The sequence below is a fragment of the Musa acuminata genome, chromosome BXJ2-4 (assembly GCF_036884655.1).
Source record: "Musa acuminata AAA Group cultivar baxijiao chromosome BXJ2-4, Cavendish_Baxijiao_AAA, whole genome shotgun sequence".
Classification (NCBI taxonomy): Eukaryota; Viridiplantae; Streptophyta; class Magnoliopsida; order Zingiberales; family Musaceae; genus Musa; species Musa acuminata.
The window spans coordinates 9,496,257-9,514,423 of NC_088341.1; the positions used below are offsets into that span (position 1 = coordinate 9,496,257).

General features: G+C 36.8%; 2 protein-coding genes and 1 long non-coding RNA gene across 13 annotated transcripts; 2 read left to right on the forward strand and 1 right to left on the reverse strand.

Annotated features, from left to right (window-relative positions):
* Positions 1–4,683: 4,683 nt before the first annotated feature.
* On the forward strand, positions 4,684–5,329 carry LOC135609911 (uncharacterized). The gene is made up of 2 exons (XR_010485964.1): positions 4,684–4,922; positions 5,012–5,329. It is a non-coding gene; the product is annotated as an uncharacterized LOC135609911 (long non-coding RNA).
* LOC135609910 (uncharacterized) lies at positions 5,091–12,218 on the reverse strand. 8 transcript variants are annotated; one of them, XM_065103706.1, is made up of 11 exons: positions 11,823–12,218; positions 11,674–11,736; positions 11,480–11,545; positions 10,959–11,134; positions 9,650–9,714; positions 9,425–9,526; positions 9,155–9,310; positions 7,301–7,414; positions 6,651–6,780; positions 6,413–6,576; positions 5,833–6,168 (listed from the first exon to the last, which is right to left on the reverse strand). In XM_065103706.1, the coding sequence occupies exons 4-10, from the start codon at positions 11,068–11,070 to the stop codon at positions 6,467–6,469; spliced, it is 789 nt and encodes a 262-aa protein (XP_064959778.1). In that variant the 5' UTR covers positions 11,071–11,134; positions 11,480–11,545; positions 11,674–11,736; positions 11,823–12,218; the 3' UTR covers positions 5,833–6,168; positions 6,413–6,466. The 8 variants fall into 8 exon arrangements, with proteins under 8 accessions (XP_064959774.1, XP_064959778.1, XP_064959777.1 ...); XM_065103705.1 differs by having other exon boundaries at positions 11,664–11,736; XM_065103704.1 differs by having other exon boundaries at positions 11,650–11,736.
* A 1,239-nt stretch (positions 12,219–13,457) lies between these two features.
* LOC135583396 (ACT domain-containing protein DS12, chloroplastic-like) lies at positions 13,458–17,488 on the forward strand. Of its 4 annotated transcripts, none has more exons than XM_065103710.1 (10): positions 13,458–13,868; positions 14,207–14,312; positions 14,380–14,505; positions 14,635–14,729; positions 14,944–15,028; positions 15,142–15,201; positions 15,718–15,773; positions 16,716–16,821; positions 16,898–16,981; positions 17,118–17,488. In XM_065103710.1, exons 1-10 carry the CDS (start codon positions 13,735–13,737, stop codon positions 17,178–17,180), a joined length of 915 nt encoding a protein of 304 aa, XP_064959782.1. In that variant the 5' UTR covers positions 13,458–13,734; the 3' UTR covers positions 17,181–17,488. The 4 variants fall into 4 exon arrangements, with proteins under 4 accessions (XP_064959782.1, XP_064959783.1, XP_064959784.1 ...); XM_065103711.1 differs by having other exon boundaries at positions 13,485–13,868; positions 16,898–16,966; XM_065103712.1 differs by having other exon boundaries at positions 13,490–13,868; positions 14,255–14,312.
* The last annotated feature ends 679 nt before the right edge of the window (positions 17,489–18,167 follow it).

Here is an 18,167-nt window from a genome sequence, read left to right on the forward strand (position 1 = left end):
GCTTACTTGCAAGGATAGAGACTGCCTCACAAATTATATTAATTTTTTTTTATTGCTCTCTCTCTCTCTCTCTCTCTGTTGGAGCTGAGCCTTATTTGGGTTGGGGAAGGTGGAAGAGCACAAAGTGGCTTACTTGCAAGGATAGAGACTGCCTCACAAATTATATTATTTTTTTTATTGCTCTCTCTCTCTCTTTGGGTTTGGTGGAAGTGCACAAAGTGGCTTACTTGCAAGGATAGAGAGTGTACAAAGTGGCTTGTTAGAATGTTCACAAAATAAAGTAGAAGAATGTGTATAAGAATTATAAACCTGAAATAAAAAAGAATCAAACAATTTTTTTTTCAAATTTAAATTCTCTGAGTTTGTTGATCAAAAGAGAGAATCTAAATCTCTTTCATTTCCACGTATTCCCTTTTTCTCTTACTATTTATCTCCTCTCATTTTTCTACCTTTTCACAGTAAAAACTTCAAACCCTTAATGCAAATGATAAATAAGTATATAACATAGGTCGACACTACAACTCCTCGTTTTTATTGAGTCTTCGATATTCTACTCTAGCTGCAATGCATCTCTTGGCTCTCAACTGCTCTCTGCTGCTGTTATTGAGTAGTCGAACTTTTGATCCGTCATGCTGCTTCAACTCGCCAATGACTTTGACTCTAATGTGGGGTTGGTTGAGTTGTGTTTATCCTTATTGGTTCCTGCAGATCCTTCAGATGAAGGAAAAGACCATCCTTTCTATGCGCCAGTCTCTCAAATGCCTCATGCTGCTTGAACGGGGTGGATGTTTGTTAGAGCTTTAACAAGCATCACCTCGTAAATTTTTTAAAGTTTTTGGGTCATTCCTCCATAAAATTTGCCCATCGACTCTTCTTTCACTTAGTGGTGACTTCTAAGTAGGTTCGCACCACTTCCGCTTTCGATTGACATTTTCTTGGGAAATAAAGCGGGTAATCTACTCTCAGTAGCACTAATCACCATTGGTGAGGATTTGACAACTATTGTCTTCCATTTAGTTTCTTCAAATGGTCTTTAAACATTTACAGAGCCCCTTTGCTTGATAGACAAGAGAATTGGGATACTCGGTTTCACCCATTCTTTTAAGGGTTTAGAAGACAAAGGTTGCTTGACTTCTCTACCTCCTTGAAGGTTATACTTCATGCATCGAGGTGGTTACTAGCCTTCGCTTAGTCTTTGCTCACTTCTAAAGTACTTGAAGTGTTTGCACTCCTTGTATTGAGTTAGTTACTATGATTCACCTTCTCAATGTCATCGAACTTATGGAATGCAGGAAGTTTTCACCCCAACTTTGAGCAAGTCTATTGTAGTTTTGGTCGCCTCTAGAATTGTATCATCTTCTCCATCAACCCTACCGCCTACTCCATTGAGTAGCAAAGGTACACCATCGCATACTGCCTACTTCATTCCTTGGTCATGCACTCTTGCACGACTCGAAGTCCTTTACTTTCGACTATCTTGATGAGAAACTCATTGACACTAGTCTAACGAAGTTCCTTGGCCTCTGCCCTTCAGCCTTGTCTCGATACTTAGAGTTTATCTCTGCATGCTTTACCTCCTTGGCCCTTTTCACAACTAAGCGCTCTCCTTCCATGAGAGCAAGGGATCGATGACTTCACGGAAGTTCCGCCTCTATGGTACCATGGTGCTGTCATGCCCATGGCCCTACTATCATTCGCCTCGCATTTGCATCCCTTTTTTCCACGATCAATAAATCTATCTCTGTGGCACTCCTTCGAGACCACCTTCATTCTAACCGATGCTTGGTTTTGGGTAGTTAAGTCCCTCTGGACTCATCGTCGCTTCCTCGCCCCTTTTGACCCCTTGCTTCAACACCTTTGTATTCTCCAAGCAGTTCCCCTTAGTCTATTCTCCTTAGCTTCCTTGGTAGTAACGTTCGCTTAATTGATCATGTCCTCTAACTTGCCATGCTCCTTTAAGCGAATATAGGCTCTGGAGCAGTCCAACTCTCTAGTCGCTTTAATCATATCTCTACATGATTAAGTTTCTTCTATGGGACTCGTTGGTATTTGCATTCAAATTTTTCCCTCGGTGGTACACAACCCTCATATGCTAATGACCAAAGCTTTTATCTGATGCAAAATTCGATGCACGCACGGAAGACCCGTCTCTGCGATACCATGGCCTTCACTCCTTGAATCCATAGCCCTTCTTACCGTTGTGTTGTTCATCGAAGTGGAGCTCCCAATAGCTCCCGATCATACTTCCGTATGATATAGTCTCTCACGGGACTATATTCGTGTGTATCGCATTATCACGAATTGTTCCACCACGATATGCTGCACCATGTCACCTCCTGGTGACATCTCCATTGCATTCTGATATTTGTGGGATGAACTCGAATTGTGATCCTTCCATATGTGTGGCCTTTGCTAACATATCATAGGGTCTCTTCTACCTTCGATTTTATTCGCTTCTTTGACAATCGACCTTCATCCACCCGCTCTCGGGTCACACTCAAATGAAACACAACTCTAGGATAGTTCGTCGCCTAGTAGCTCCCGAAGTCCACCGACTTCGCTGAAATTGGTGGACCATTGTTTATATCCTGGGCCTTTGCCCCTAACAGCATAATCTCCGCTACACACCGCTTCCTTCATGACAACTTGAATGGCAGCACTGTGACATATTCTTCAAGAGTACTTGTCTCCACGTTCTCTTGCCTCGTGCCAAGGCCTTCTGAATCCAACTTTGCCTCCATAAGTTGAGTCTCCTTAGTTCGTTCATCAAATGTTTTTCCGAGATAAGGTGCATGTGCCCAGAAGCTCTCTTCGTTGGTACCATGTAAGATGAGTCTGCTTCATCAGAATGAAAGACCTATGGAACGACATGATCCCGCTCTTGCCTTTGCAAGAGTTCATATCCTTGACCTATATCTAAGGAAAGCTCTGTGCTTCCATTCGATGTTCCATCTTCTATACTGGCTCCCTTCATGCGGCTTGGGTACTTCGCTAAGTTACACCCAAGTTGCTCCGCTTCTCGTTTTACATTGAGTTGAAGGTGGCCCTCGCGCCCACCATTCCACGAGTTAGCCCTCCATTGACTCCGATCTCTATATTGACTCCAAGTGTGCATTCATTTGTGTTGCTTTGGGTCGCTCTCCCACTTGATCTCGTAATGCATCCACCAATGTTTTCTCTCAAGCGAGATCATGCGACGACTCCTCGCTGCTCGCTCGATTCATTGAGTTTCGTAGAGTTGTTATTTTTGAGGTACTCCTCATCAACATATGTGATCTGTTGCACATGATTTTCCCTCTAGAGAATTGAGACTTATCTCTCCTATATATCTATCCTATTAGAGCAACATCTCTCTTCATTTCCTTCCTTCTAAAAGTTTCGGAGACCACCATCCCCTTGGACTACTCCGACTTGTTGAAAAACTATGCATTGTTCTGCCTCATGTAAATACACTTACTAAATTGTGACTCCAAGTCAATACAGCCCCCACTGCACCACTCAAGGCCTAGCAATATGTTAAACTCGTTGCACACTTCGGCCTCCTACGGACGTATCCTTCTCATGCCAAAGAGAAAGTTTCAATGCTCCATGACGCCGAGTTTTGGTCGTCTTGGGATGGCCACAAATATTCTATCATCCGCATACAAGCCCTTGCATGAGTACCGTATTCTTTGAGTTAGTAATTCCCCTCACCTATGTGAGTTTTGCATAACTCTTTCGGTCGCTAAGCAATCAATTCCACCTTGCATGGTTTCATCCTTTACCAAGCACTTCGCTTGCCTTGAGCACCATCAAGTATCGTTATCAACGTCGAGCCGTAGCTCGAACTCAGCCATCCCAATCTTTGTGCGCTACGCATTCTTTCAAGCTTGCATGTTCTCGTGGTGCCTCTTGCGCGAAAGGTTGGCTATTCATCTGAATGTCAATCTCAGATGTCCGCTCCTCCGAGCAACTCCTTTTCCCTACATTTTTATGCATGTTTTCCCCCAAACGGTGCATGTGATGGCTGCCCTCAACGCAGTCCAACTAGGTCTTCTACATTTGTATGCCAAGTGTTTCTATGAGGGCTTGTCCCGCTCTGATATCATTTGTCACAGACTTAGTTGATTTTGCCTAAGTTATGCGGCACCCTTGCGTGTCCGTCCGTAAATATCAACCTTCCCGAAACCTCCTATGATCCTTAGGACATACAAAAGAGAAATCGGGTTAGAGAAAACGCCTCACTCGGGATCCACAAGCAATCATTTCAGAAAACACTTCATAGCCAATGCAAATTACAAACAGACTTTACAAGCTCTAGACAATTACACAATAAAAGTACAGACCGAATATCTCTCGTAAGTGTCCACATGACAACCTTTATTTATGACCATCAAACCTAACTAAAATGGGACAGTTAAGCCTTCGACCGTCTCTCTACATGTTGTACAAAGCATGAACATACTAAAAGATACCGACATACATAAGCATTTCATCAAATATCCTGTTTAGACTATTAATCATGTTTAAACCATAAAGATCTAACTTGCACTATTAATCTCATTTTCATAATTAATATTTATATGATATTCCAGGCTCAGTTTCACATATCAAATATAATCTAATTTAATTGACATGTGAGAAGAAATGTTAGAATTTAATTACACTGATGATATATATATATATATATATATATATATATATATATATATATATATATATAACTCTCCCCAAACCATTATGTCATGATGGAAAGTTGCTTCCATAATGTTTCCACGTCATTATCCTCAGCTCCCAATTCCTTATCATCATCTTATCTTGATTGGGTACTGCACCCCAAGCTTGGCACTCACTTGCTCCTGTCATCGAGGATAAAGTTGTGGTGCCCTCTGGTGAAGCTTTGCTGCCCATAGGTCTTGAGGATGGCCATCTTTCATGAGAAGGTAACAACAATTCTCTCTGAGTAAAGCTTTGATGTTCAAATCGTCAACTAAACTTGAATTGAATTTGATGGCCTTTTTGATTGGTTTAGCCAATGAAAATGAAGAAGGACGATGATGGTTGGAGAGAGCAAGGAGGCCGCAACTTTTGAGATGACCCCTACTAGTTATCCTCCTTCCCCTCTCGCGGCTCTACCCCCGCCATGTGCGCCACCGCCAACGTCTTTCTTGCCGGGAAGATCCTTACCTTCGATGCACCTTCCCTCAGACGAGCCAAAACCCCAGCAGGCTCCCACCGGCGCTGCCGGTTCTGGGGCGAAGTATCAGAGGCAGAACAGGGTTCATGAAATAAAAATATTATTAATAATTAAAGGATTGTAAGTATAATAATAATAATAATAATAATAAAATCATAAATTATTTAGAATCGACTGAATAAATCTTTCACCATCGTTGATATATAAAAACTCATATTTAATTAAGTTTAAAATACTTAAATTTTTATTTATAATTTTTACTAAAATATTTTTAAATTTTTTAATTTCATATATTAATATTAATTATTTCACCTTTTTCAATGATTCTCTTAAACACATGTTCATATCATTTTAAATAATTTTATTTTTTATCTATCTTCTATCGAAATAATACTTTTATATGTTATCTTTTAATGCCTAACACTCAGATCCATAAAATATTATTGATTTTATAATTATCTTATAAAAAATTAATCAAAATATTATAAATAATAATTATTTTATTATATTATCTTTATAAAAATATTATGAATAATAATTTGCTAATAACAAGTTTCTTTTTCTCTTTGGAATACCCAAAATGCTTTCTCATTGAAACATGTACTTTTGTTTTTCATTTCTTTTTTTTTTCTTCCTAATAACATTTCATAATCTCATTAAAGATAATAACGTAAGGCTATTTTTTATTGGCACAGAGAAAGAGCAGAAGAGTTGACCAAAAACAAAGGAATAAAACAGAACAATGAGGTCCGCTCATTTCTGAGGTGTCTTGTTGATGTAGTTTTAGGCTTTATATAGAGATGGAACGGAGAGAAAAGAACAGCAAGAGAGAATGGGAAGCAAGCTTTGGGATTAGACAAGTCGGGATAAAAGAAAACCTCTGAGAGCAGACAGATTCTCTTTCTGTGACTTCCTCGTAGACCACCTTCAAATTAATAGAAATTTGAGAATGGAATTACCCGCTTCTTCTGAATATGATCGTCCACATAGGGCTGGAAACAGGCAAACATTTAGGCGAAGTTAGATAAGAACCCATTTATAGCTACAACTCCCTTAAACCAGAAAAAATTAAGTTAAAACATTTATATAGGAAGATTTGAACTTGAACTTTGTATAACAGTACTAAGGACATAACATCAAGGAAACTGTAGATATGCTTTAACATGAAAACTAAAATACTGAAATCTTTAGGCAAACAAAATCTTCCATAGGTAGCTTCTGAATAAAGTTAATTACCTGTCATCCCTTTCACTTCTTCACACAATATTTTGGCGGCAACATAAGAATAGTTCAACATAATCCACTAATATTTATCACTGCATCTGTTTGTGACAAGCATTTGTCTTCTACGAATGGAAGAGTCTTCCAGACCTTTAACTTAAGGAATTCTTGTTCTGTGCCTGCGGCAAACCAATGACGTAATAAAAATGAAGGTAATTTTGACTTAATTAAGGTGCTTCAATCTCGCATTTACCTGGCATATTTTCATCCTTTTCCATGCAAATTGCAGCTAGATGAGAACCACAGAGTTCAACCAGTGCAAATTGCCAGTTAGCAGTGAGGTTTACAGAATCAGAAGCTGTGTCAATCATTATTCTGAATTCCTGATGTCATAAATGGAGAAAGCATAGATTGCTCAGTAATGGGAATTTTTTCTTTTATAATAACTAAGAAATGCAATTGCAAATAACAAAAAGAAATTATGCATTTTTCAGATTATTTTTGTTACATAATTAATATTTGCCCCACAGAGGATTTGAATAGGATTTAATTGCATTCTTTTGGGGTTTCTAGAGGTATTACTGTGCATAGAAGCATGCATAGGAGCACACATATATGCACAAGAGCACTTATATCCTATGGCTTTGAAGCATTTGATGCTGTGGTGACTCTCTTCCTTCCCTGCCTGCATGAATGCCACATAGTAAGACCTCCAGAAACCTCAAAAGTACATGTTTCAAGCCCTGTTCAAACCCCTTATTCCTAAATAATCATCATACAGTAGAACTCCCAAAAGAAATGCACAAAATCCAAGTTTCTGTTATCCTCACTAATAAAGCAATCGATGCATATGAACAAAAATAGATACAATACTAAAGGTTAATGAAGAAAATTATAACATACTTCTGATTTTGGTCGCTCAGGAACTACTGAGTCTGTGCTTTTTTCAAACCGAATTGTAAAATCCCTGAAGGGTGCACCAGAAAAGCCCCTTCCAAGAGCTTTAACATAGGCTTCCTGCAAGTAAACATGACAAAATTTATAGCTTAAATATGCAGCAAGCTCCGTTTTCTCTCCATGTTCTTTTTCTGTTCTTTCTAAATTCATTTATATTTTTATCAGAATTTTATTGTAGCTTTTATTAACAGAAAATGGCAAGGAGGATCACCAAGGCAGATTCTTTTTGCTCCAATAAGCTTGCTGTAGTACATGTTTTATCTTTCATATGAATTATTTTTCTTATTATTTTGGTTTCAATTCCAACCTTAAAAGAAGCTAAAAAATCAAAAGAATAGTAGTAAATACTAAAAAGCAGAATTAACTACAAACAAAAGTAAAAGACTGAAATATGATAAAAGCACATTAGTTTTACAAAACACATATCAGGCATATTAGCTACAACCAAAACAATTGTCACAAGTATGGATTCGATACCAATCTGTTTGATGCATACAAATTGGTATCTAACGATAATAATTGTTTATTATTTTTTCAGGTCATGTCGGGCATAGATTGATATACGAGTACCATACCAGACCTGTTATTAACAAAACTGGTATTGAACTGAGAACCAAAACAACAATACATCTCTCAGTGAGCAATCGCATTGAAAACTCACCAGACAGCTGTAGCTACAATTCTCGAAGACAAATTTAATGCATAAGCCACAGAAGAAACAAGTTTAATTAAAAAGTCAGATAGCATTGTGGATTGGATGACTAACTAGGATTGGGCATATGAAATACTAGATTTTTAGCATGCGCCACAAGACGGATAAATCTAACAAAATAAAGCATCAAGCCTTTTAGTGAACAGCAGAATTTGCACTTTGATTGCTTGAGGCAGTGTATCAAAATGCCAATATGCTCTCAGAGAGAATCTCAAGTGTCATCTTATCTCAAACTTTAAATTAAAGATTGGTGAAAACATCATCTCTAATAATAAAAAAAAAGATCAAAAGCAGCGTTGTAGCAAACCACCTGAACTACCAACCAAATTTAACCATATGGAAGTACAAATCCGTGAGCAGGAACCATTTATACTATCTTTAAACAGTGGCAAGTAAAAATACTGCCTATCTCCATATTAGTTGTGAAACAAAACTGGCACAACTGAAAATATCAGATACACTTGGATCTTGTTTCTTGCCCTTCTTTTAACATATAATTTCTTCTGTTTGCGCTAGTGTATGGCTAACTTTTGGGCTATTGTAGAAACCTATGTTGCCCTTTGTTATTAACGGATTATTCATCTTCCTTTTGATCACTAATAGAAGTAAAAGCCTCTGCTTCTTTTGTCCCCATCGCAGGACAGATTTAATCAAATTCAGCATCTTAAGATTCTTTTGATAAGATTTTTTAAAGTACATAATGAATCTGAAAGTGTTTCACCATTATCAATTGAGGAAATGACAAACTGATTCTGACCAATTTACTCAAGGAAAAAACAACCCTTGACCGTTGAACAAAAACGAAGGAGGCTTCCAGTTGCTATATGCTCATTTCAGTTGTAGATTAAAAAAATGTCAAATTTGTCAGGGTCTTCTCTTTGAAGATAGGATTTCCTCACAGGCACGATAACAAATCCAATAATACCATTATGCTGGTCAACATAAGAAGTTTTGTATGGTAGGAAACTAGCTGCTAAGATAGCACTCGATAACAATGTGCGGAAACAAATATGTTGTATAAATGTGAAAAACAAGAATAGTCAAACATTTAAGGTCACAGAAGATAGGATTACAGAAGTCTTACTTACCTTAAGGGTCCACAGTCTAAGAAACTCACTTTGCCGACTCTCAGGGTCCATAAAAGAAGCCAAATATTGAACTTCATAAGGGGAAAAATAACGGTGAGCTAGAGACAATATGTTATTCACTGGTTTCCTTCGTTTTTCTTCGATGTCAATGCCAATCTGTAATACAGAAGAAACCAACATCCAAATTTGTCATCTATGACACTACAGAGTAACACAACATATGGAAGTTCCAATAGCAAACTATGGTAAGTGAAAGGGATCAGAAGTTACAGGCACATCTACTGTGACGCCACAAGCAATCATGGAGGATGTATGTGAAATATTAAATTGCAAGGATGGTGGAACCCAGAGACAACCATTTTGATGTTCTACCTGTTTGAGATATTTTTAGTTATGTCAACAACTTAACAATAGTCCACTATAACTAGAATTCTGTTATCACAAAAAAAAAATCAATAAAAATGTTCATGCAGAAATGGCCATAACTTGGCTTACCTCAGGCTTTCCAAATCTGTTCTTCCTGAACTTGAACAATCTTGGATTCACTTTACAATCAGTATCTAATCTAACATCAAAAAGACTTCCCTCTTTAGTGATTGAAAATATATTTATGTTTCTAAATCTGCATATAAAATAAAAGCAATAATGGTTTTCCCTAGAAGCATGCTACAGATTTTCAGATTTAAACAATATAAAATCATAAGAGGTAAAAAGAAGAGCACATAAAAAAGTTCTTGATTTTGTTAATTATAGAGTGTCATGCCAGACACAAAAATAATTGCAAGACAAAGTGAGGAGTTCATTTTTAATTATTCAGTTCATACAGGAACCATGGCATAAAATACAATTTGTGCAATATACATAGAGTAAGGAAGACAAGAGACAGAGCTGTTAAGGAATGTAAACGAAGGTTGTATCGACCACTTAATTGCATAAATTTGTAAATTAGATCAACAGAATAGAATCCAGGACAGAACATGTTCAAGAATGAACAACTTCACAATTGGCATGGTTGATATTTTGATACTAAATAGTGTAATCTCATTTACTTTTTAAACAATAACCAATATACAAGTCAAATATAAGTGACATGGAGTTACTTGAAATCACCAACTGAACAGCTTAACTGAAAATTGAAGTCTTTTACAGATAAAACAATTAGCTCCATGGTACATTGGTCAGTTTACTAATGTCATCATTTGTTGACAGAAAAATGGTTAAAAGATTGGCCTCACCATTCACCGACATAAATATGATCAAATGAGTAAGTAATAAAGCTATGCATTTTTGTTTTATTTTACATCAGTTGGACTGCACCAGAGAACTAAACATATGGAGTATCTCCAGTTTCCCCCTCTTACTTTGAGACATTGACAAATTTATATTTGAGAAGAAATTACATGTAAGTTGTAACTACTCAACATCTCCTACTAGTTAGGCCTCTACTGGTCAAGACTTGAAGAGAGCATGAAAGCATCGAAATCAACAGATTGGAATGACTTCTCAAAATGTCTATCATTTTCATCTTTAATAATTATGTCAAAATATTCCCTTCATGAATCTATGAGTTCTAATTCCTAAACAGGCAACATATGATTATATATATATATATATATATATATATATATATATATATATATAATGAGAAGGTAAGTGACTGAATTAGCACCTTATAGACCTATAACAAGACCAGAATATATTTAGCTCATAACTGAAAGACCCTTAAAAGAATAGAAATGGCTCAAACAGGTGCATTTTTCCCAGGTAAAAAACAATAATTTTATGGAAGAAAAAGGGCATATACATCTTGAAAGAGTGGTCCTGACCAACACACGAGATAGTATAGCACATTTTTTAAGTGCTTCTCCTTTGATAGATAGAACATTTTCTTTTTCACAAGGAGATAGAAGCTCCATATAATCTTGCAGTAAGGAAGTATCCTCTAGCTCATTAGGCACTATATACCAAAGATGTGCCTCCCTGCAAAGTAATGTAAAAAATACATTTCAATGAAGCACGTCCATCGAACTCAACAACATCACTAAATCATTCTCAAAACTGCAATTGCTCATTTTATATTGTATTGATCTCTCTCACTGCCAAAACCACGCTAATGTGAAAATTGAGGGGATAGATATTTCTATGTGCAAATGCATTAATGCAAAAAAAAAATTACCACCAAGCCATCAGAATATCTATTGTGCAAGCCTACATATTTATAAAAATGAATGAAAATCAGCTCATTCACAACTTTTTCCATCTAACCCATCCTAGAGGTTTGAACTTTCATCATACAAATTACTGATAAAAAAGGAGAGTTTTGACCTGATTTCTTCCTGTCTGCATCCTCTTGAACACAATTTAGACTAGCTAACCCCAATAATTTCAGACCTAGTTTCCATCAAAAGAATACTCAAAATCATATTTTCTAATCAGGCACAAATCAATAAATTTGATCAGAATCCATTGTATAGAGAGATCAACTCAAAAATCACCCCAATATACAGACTTATAGAAACCTAAAGCAAGCACAGGTTCAAGCTCATAACTTCCGACGCTTTCAGAGACCAACGATTCTTTCCCTGGAAATTGATAGAGTTTAGACTTTTGAACCGAGCTCATAGAAAGATGCAACAACAAGAGACAAAATTAAAAGAGTGTTGAGCACCTCCGCAATGGAAGCGGCGCCGGCGGCAAAGAAGGCAGAGACGAGACCACGAGATGGCGAGAAACCAAGTTAGACGGTAGGGGCAACATATCCCCGCGGAGCAACCGGCGCATGCACACTACTCCTTATCCTCCTCTCCTTCTGCAACCAATCCCTTCTCGAAAGCAGCGATCGCGGCAGACGAAGAAAGAAGAGGAAAAATCACAGAGAATCCAGAGCAGATCTCAACTTTCCTCGTTGCAATGGAAGAATGGCGAGACAATCGAAGCAAGAATTAGCAACAAAAGTCGAGACTAGGGTTTCGATTTTGATCCGGAGCGGCAACTCGCGCGATCGACATCCGTTGAGCCCAACGAGGGTGAAGTCGAAATTTTTTGATGCGGTTAATAAGTAAGACTCGTATTAGTTTAGGGCTAATCTCGATCCCCTTTATATTTTTAAAAATTATATTTATATTTTCTGTATTTATAAAAAATATTTATTTTTTCTATTTTATTATTAAAAATATCATATGATTTTTATATGACATTTTTATAACAAATAAAAATAATAAAATTAAATATTTTATTGTCATAAATATATAAATCTTAATATATTTTTTAAAAAATAATTAATTATAAGAAGTAATATATAATTAATAAGATTTATATTAGTTTGCGACAAATATAAATGAAATATGCTTCCTCTTTTTCTTTATAAATGTCGGTTGTGTTATCCAATTACACCAACAACATCATCAAATACTATAAAAATTAATTACGAGGAATAAATATGTCTGAAGAATAAGATTAAAAAATAAAAAATAAAGAAAAACTTTTGTTTGAAGATCATGAAATAAATAAGTTATGTGGTCATATGATTATTATATATTATGATGAATTAAAAAAAAATTCCTTAGGACTTTTGAGAATTCTATATATTTTTTAGTAATATCTGGAATATGCTTAACTTGACAACTAATTAATTATATATATATATATATATATATTCATGAATTGGTTCAGTGCTATAATATTTTTAATAATATTAAAAATATTATAATATAAATAAAATTATAATATTTTTATATAATTTTAATAAAAAAATATTATAACTGAATTGATTCACCCTATAAATAGATCCAGAAAAAAAAAAGATAAATAACGAAAGGTATTTCAGGTACTAAAAAGTTTTCAAAATATGATGACAAAAATATTTTTTTTAAATTCACCCTATATTATTTATTTTCATTAATACTTTACTCATACCTCACTATTTTTTTTATAACTCACTTTTTTATTATGAAAACACATATTTAGATATTACTCACCTTCTTTGATAAACCAGCAAAGTTGAATCATTAAACTAATAATTATCTTGAAATATACTCCTCTAACAGCCATCAAAGATTTCTTTCCTCTTTACTTGGAATGAAAAATCTCTCCAAGATATCAAAAGGATGGAAATAAATGCATGGAATGAACATGGATTGCAGTATCTGCTACAGAAAGCACCTGCAAGTTGCAGTGACAGACTAATAAGACAAGCTTTGTTGTTGCAGTGCAGTCATTTTATCATCTTCAAGCCAACTATTTCTTATCATTATCTTCTCCCCACATGCAAGAAGAATCTGTGGACAATGGTGGGTGGCTTCTCTCCCTCCTCTCCCTTTTTCCTTTAATTATGGATATGGAAATGGAAATGGAAATGGTGAGGATTTTGGGGAAGGGGCAGACAGAGACAGGTAGGGGTGATATTTGTATGGTTGGATGATGGTTCCTGGGAGACATGGACATCCACCCTCCCCTCCTCTGCTCCCCTTTAGTGCACAGCCAATAAGCCTGAGCAAAGAGGTGTAGAGCTTCAAAGGTAGTGTCTTGCGGGGTTACCGAGCTGCTGGTTCTCTTATTCTTCTTAAACAAGAGGAGGAACGATGGCGGTCGCCGTGGCTTCTGGGATCCTGCGACTGATCCCGAGCACGAGGGCGGTAGAGTGCGGCTTGCCGGTCCCTCGGTGCTGTTCCCTCCGCTGCTCCCTCTTCGCGGCTCCAATCCCCTCAAAGATCAGGTTTTTCCTCGGTTTCTGTTGCAGTCAGTGGCGTAAAACCTTCTTGCTGTGATTATTAGGATCGAAAGTTATGTTTTTGTTTGATGATTCATGCAAATATCACGGTGAATGTAGCGCTCCTTGATTCCAATTTTTAAGAGAATTGCTTTTGTGCATGACTGCTGGTTATTTGACATCTACTGTTCTATTGGTTGCATCTTTGGCTTCAATTTGTAAGCATCAAGTCTATTCTTCTTGCCTTTTGAGCTATATGGTGTTTGGTACTTTATAAGTGTCTACTTTTGGCTCTAAGCATTAAATGTAATAACTTTGGAATTTTACTGCTAAAATTGTTCCAGATTAGATTCTGATTCAATGCTGCTGATTTTGATATTTTGGATTTCTAGATATCATTCTGATGCTGCTATAACTGCTCCTAGAGCAGCATCTCCAAAAACTGTTGAGGTAAGAAATCTCAGTTCAGTTCAATTATCAAATTGCATCTGCGATCACATAATTTTTGGGTTAACAGGATGGGAATTCTAATGAGACCGACACAGTTCCTACTCCCAAAGTTATCATAGATCAGGACTCAGATCCGGATGCAACTATTGTTGAGATAACCTTTGGCGACCGACTCGGGTCTCTTCTTGACACTGTATGTTACTGTATCCGCTTTGCCCTTAAATAATCAGGACATAGCTGCAGGCATTGGATAGGCAGTATCATTCTTCTTTGTGTTATTTAACGGAAAGCTGACATTTTTTTTTTTCCATCTATCGTGAAGATGAAGTCCCTTAAGAATCTAGGACTAAATGTTGTCAAGGCTAACGTATATTTGGATTCTTCCGGGAAGCACAACAAGTTTGCGATAACTAGAGCGTAAGCTTTCTCATATACCATTATCATTTTGTATTTGAGATTGTGTTCTGAATATTGTTAGATTATTTCTATGCTTTCTTTGCCATTGTTTGCAAACTACAATAGCTGTGGTTGATGAAGCATTGCTGTTGGTCGCAGATCAACATTAGCTTTGGTTCTTGCAGTAGTTTATATGCATCAGTGATGCTAAGTTCAGTGCATGGGGGCTATGTAGGTCTACCGGCCGCAAAGTCGATGATCCAGAGTTGCTAGAAGCAATACGCTTGACAATTATAAACAATATGCTTGAGTATCACCCGGTAACCATTAATTGGTGCTTTGCACTATAATTTTCATCTTCGATTAGTCGAGTGAAATATATCGAAATAATTTCCCTGTTTCGTCTGATGGATACTTCTATTGGTTCTTTCAGGAGTCTAGCAGCCAATTGGCAATGGGAGCAGCATTTGGAGTTGAGCCTCCTGGACAAGAGGTACTCTCATTTCATATGTAAAATTATGGATTCTATGTAGATGGACCAAAAAACATTATTTTCTATCGTTGTGCCAAGTGGCTATATATTCTGGAAAATTTTCACTCTCTTTTTGTTTGTTGTGCTCTCTGACCATGCAAAGAGGATGTTTACACTACTCATGACTAATTTGAACTGTTCATTCAAGTTCTTCACTTATGGTTTGCAGTTCTCCTGTCTAGCATTACACACCCAACTTCCTCTTTTTTGTCTGAATAGCACAATCACACAATTTCATCTTCTGCCATGCTTCCCCAGAGATATTGTTTATTATCATGATCCATTTGTTGTGTCCTTGCTGACTATTAGAGGCAAACAAAGGGTTGAGTTAAGCTGCATAATTATATTCTGTAGCATATATCATGGTCCTAATGGTAACTTGTATTTTGTCAATGAGATACTGAGTCTCTCATTATTTATTTTCCGAGTTTCTGGTTCTCAAAAACCACAATTCTTATGCTTGCTTTACGTGTTCAGGTTGATGTGGATATTGCTACCCATATCGATGTTTATGATGATGGACCTGATCGAAGGTATGCATATTTGAGTTACTGTTTCATTGGATTTGTGATGCATAGAGACACTAGTTTGCGCTCTTATGGTAAAGGAAGACATACGTCCATGTTGTGATACTAGGTTGCTAATATTTTGGATTATCTAATTTTCGTCTCCTTAGTCCTATTAATTTTCACAACAATATCAACAACAAATCGTAATATTCCAACTACTTGTGGTCAATTTCATGGATTATTTCCCGCCGCTAAAGTCTGTTCTGGGCACTAACAATGGCCAACCAAGAACAGTCATATATCTTATTGTTTTCAAGGCCAAATTACATAAAATTCATGATATCTAACTCCAATTTAACCACAAATATCACTTGTTATCTGTATGGAAGCATCTTCGATCCATTTCTTCAATATTAGCTCATTTCTTTTGGTTAGTAGCGGATATTTCATCGACATGCAAAAATTACTTCAGACTACATTTTGAGAAATTTAACTTGTTTTATCTTGTTTTTGCATGCCTTAAAAGTGAAATACATTACTTCTTTGATAGTAGATTGTATCCCATAGGAGTGTTTCGAAGAATGTGACCAAACAATGTTTAAAGCAGAATTGTCATGAGTGTAATTTTGCTTTACTTCTGTGAAGTGAGGTCGTAAGAAACTTTGTTTGAGTATCAGTTATTTGGCCAAATCCTAAAGAGAGAAGAGAACCGAGAATAAACATGATATCTCACTTTGTTTAGCACCTTAATTTGCATTGTTTGACACTGCATAATTGAAGGATCAACTTAACTTTTAGTCATTATACCAAAACAAAGCAAATCATAGTATGAAGCACACTTTGTGATGCATGTGAAGAATACAATAAGCATTTGAAGTCTCTTCATAGGCTATGAAAGATTAAACTAGAAAGCTATCTCCAAGAAAACACTCCATAATTGATGTGCATTCACTACTTTCCATTCAGCTTACTTGTTGTCGAGACAGCCGACTATCCTGGGTTGCTGGTTGATCTCGTCAAGATCATCACAGACATAGACATCGCAGTCCAGTCTGGAGAGTTCGACACTGAGGTATAATCTTTTCAGTTCAAATAATTGTATTCACATACCATGTACTCTATGATATGAACTCTCTTTCTCTCACTAGGGACTGTTGGCTAAAGCAAAGTTCCATATCAGCTACAAAGGGAAACCAATCATTAAGCCTTTGCAACTGGTGATCTTCTCTAATGTTATGTTTCTACTCCATATTTTCCGATACATGTCTAATACAGAATTCACTACTTAGCTGACATCTGCATTTCTACAGTGTTGTCACAATTTGAGAGCTGAACTGATGGCAATCTCCTCTTTGATGTGTTAAATAGGTTCTCTCAAACAGCTTGCGTTATTTCTTGAGGAGGCCTACGACAGAGGAAGCAAGCTTTTAGGCATTTTCAGAGTTTACAGATATATATATATCGCAAATGGAACACCTCTTTCCATACCCAAACAGTTGGTGTCAATGCAGGAGGCTTACAAATCCTATATCGAATCCATCTGTTTTCTCAATCTGCAGCCAATCTTTTCAAGAAGAAGCATAGATCAATGCCATCCTTCCAATGGATCATTGGGAACAAACATCATTTTCTTCTTGAGTTGTTGCAGTAATTCTTCAAGGAGTGATAATTCATCTGTTCGATCTTGTTGTGACATTATTTTTTAAGAAAGCTAATTAACAACGAGATGGTGATCGTAATCAGAAACAATGGTTGAACTGCTGGTTTAGATCTCAGAGAAATGCAGATTGCAGCTGAGAAAAGCACTTCTTTGTTCTTGTATCACATGGTGAAAGCCAGGGAACTGATTGATCACTTGCATAAGTGACATCTTCTTCCTATAAAGCCATTGCAATCTCAAATTTTCTCAAACTAGGAGTTGACTGAGGAAGGTTTATCTGATGACCAGATGATGATCAAGAAAACCTCTCTCTCTCTCTCTCTCTCTCTCTCTCTCTCTCTCTCTCACACACACACACACACACACACACACAATGGGAGTCACAAGAATGCATCAAGAGAGAGCTCTCGAAACCTTCTGGTCTGATTTAGCTGAAGTATCATGACAATGGTGAGATATGTTCCCTTCAATCTCCTGACATGTTAAAGCCGCCAACAAAGAAAAGCTCGAGACCAGATGTTGATCTGGTTGGTCTTGGTATAGTCTTAGAAATCTTTCCTTCTTTTTCCGCCATTAACTTTGGTGAAGAATTGAGATCAAAAACTCCAAACCGATCCTTTTCTGGTTGTGAAAGTTAGCGTGCGTTCTTCGTCCAACTTCCACGAGATTAATCCAAGCTCTGTCCCTGCAGTCAATGTCCCGGAGGCTGCTTCAAGTGCAGATATCCTGAGCGCATCTAAAGCTACATCCAAAACTCC

Bases quoted from the DNA above. Each gene is read 5' to 3' on its own strand.
- LOC135609910 (XM_065103702.1), bottom strand. From the start codon at position 11,935: ATGCGCCGGTTGCTCCGCGGGGATATGTTGCCCCTACCGTCTAACTTG. The intron at 11,135-11,822 runs GTGCTCAACACT...ATTACTTTGCAG, and splicing joins GCGCCGCTTCCATTGCGGAG to GGAGGCACATCTTTGGTATA. The intron at 9,527-9,649 runs GTAAGCCAAGTT...TATCTCAAACAG, and splicing joins ACAGATTTGGAAAGCCTGAG to GTAGAACATCAAAATGGTTG.
- LOC135583396 (XM_065103710.1), top strand. From the start codon at position 13,735: ATGGCGGTCGCCGTGGCTTCTGGGATCCTGCGACTGATCCCGAGCACG. The intron at 13,869-14,206 runs GTTTTTCCTCGG...AAATTGTTCCAG, and splicing joins CCAATCCCCTCAAAGATCAG to ATTAGATTCTGATTCAATGC. The intron at 14,730-14,943 runs GTAAGCTTTCTC...GGGGCTATGTAG, and splicing joins AAGTTTGCGATAACTAGAGC to GTCTACCGGCCGCAAAGTCG.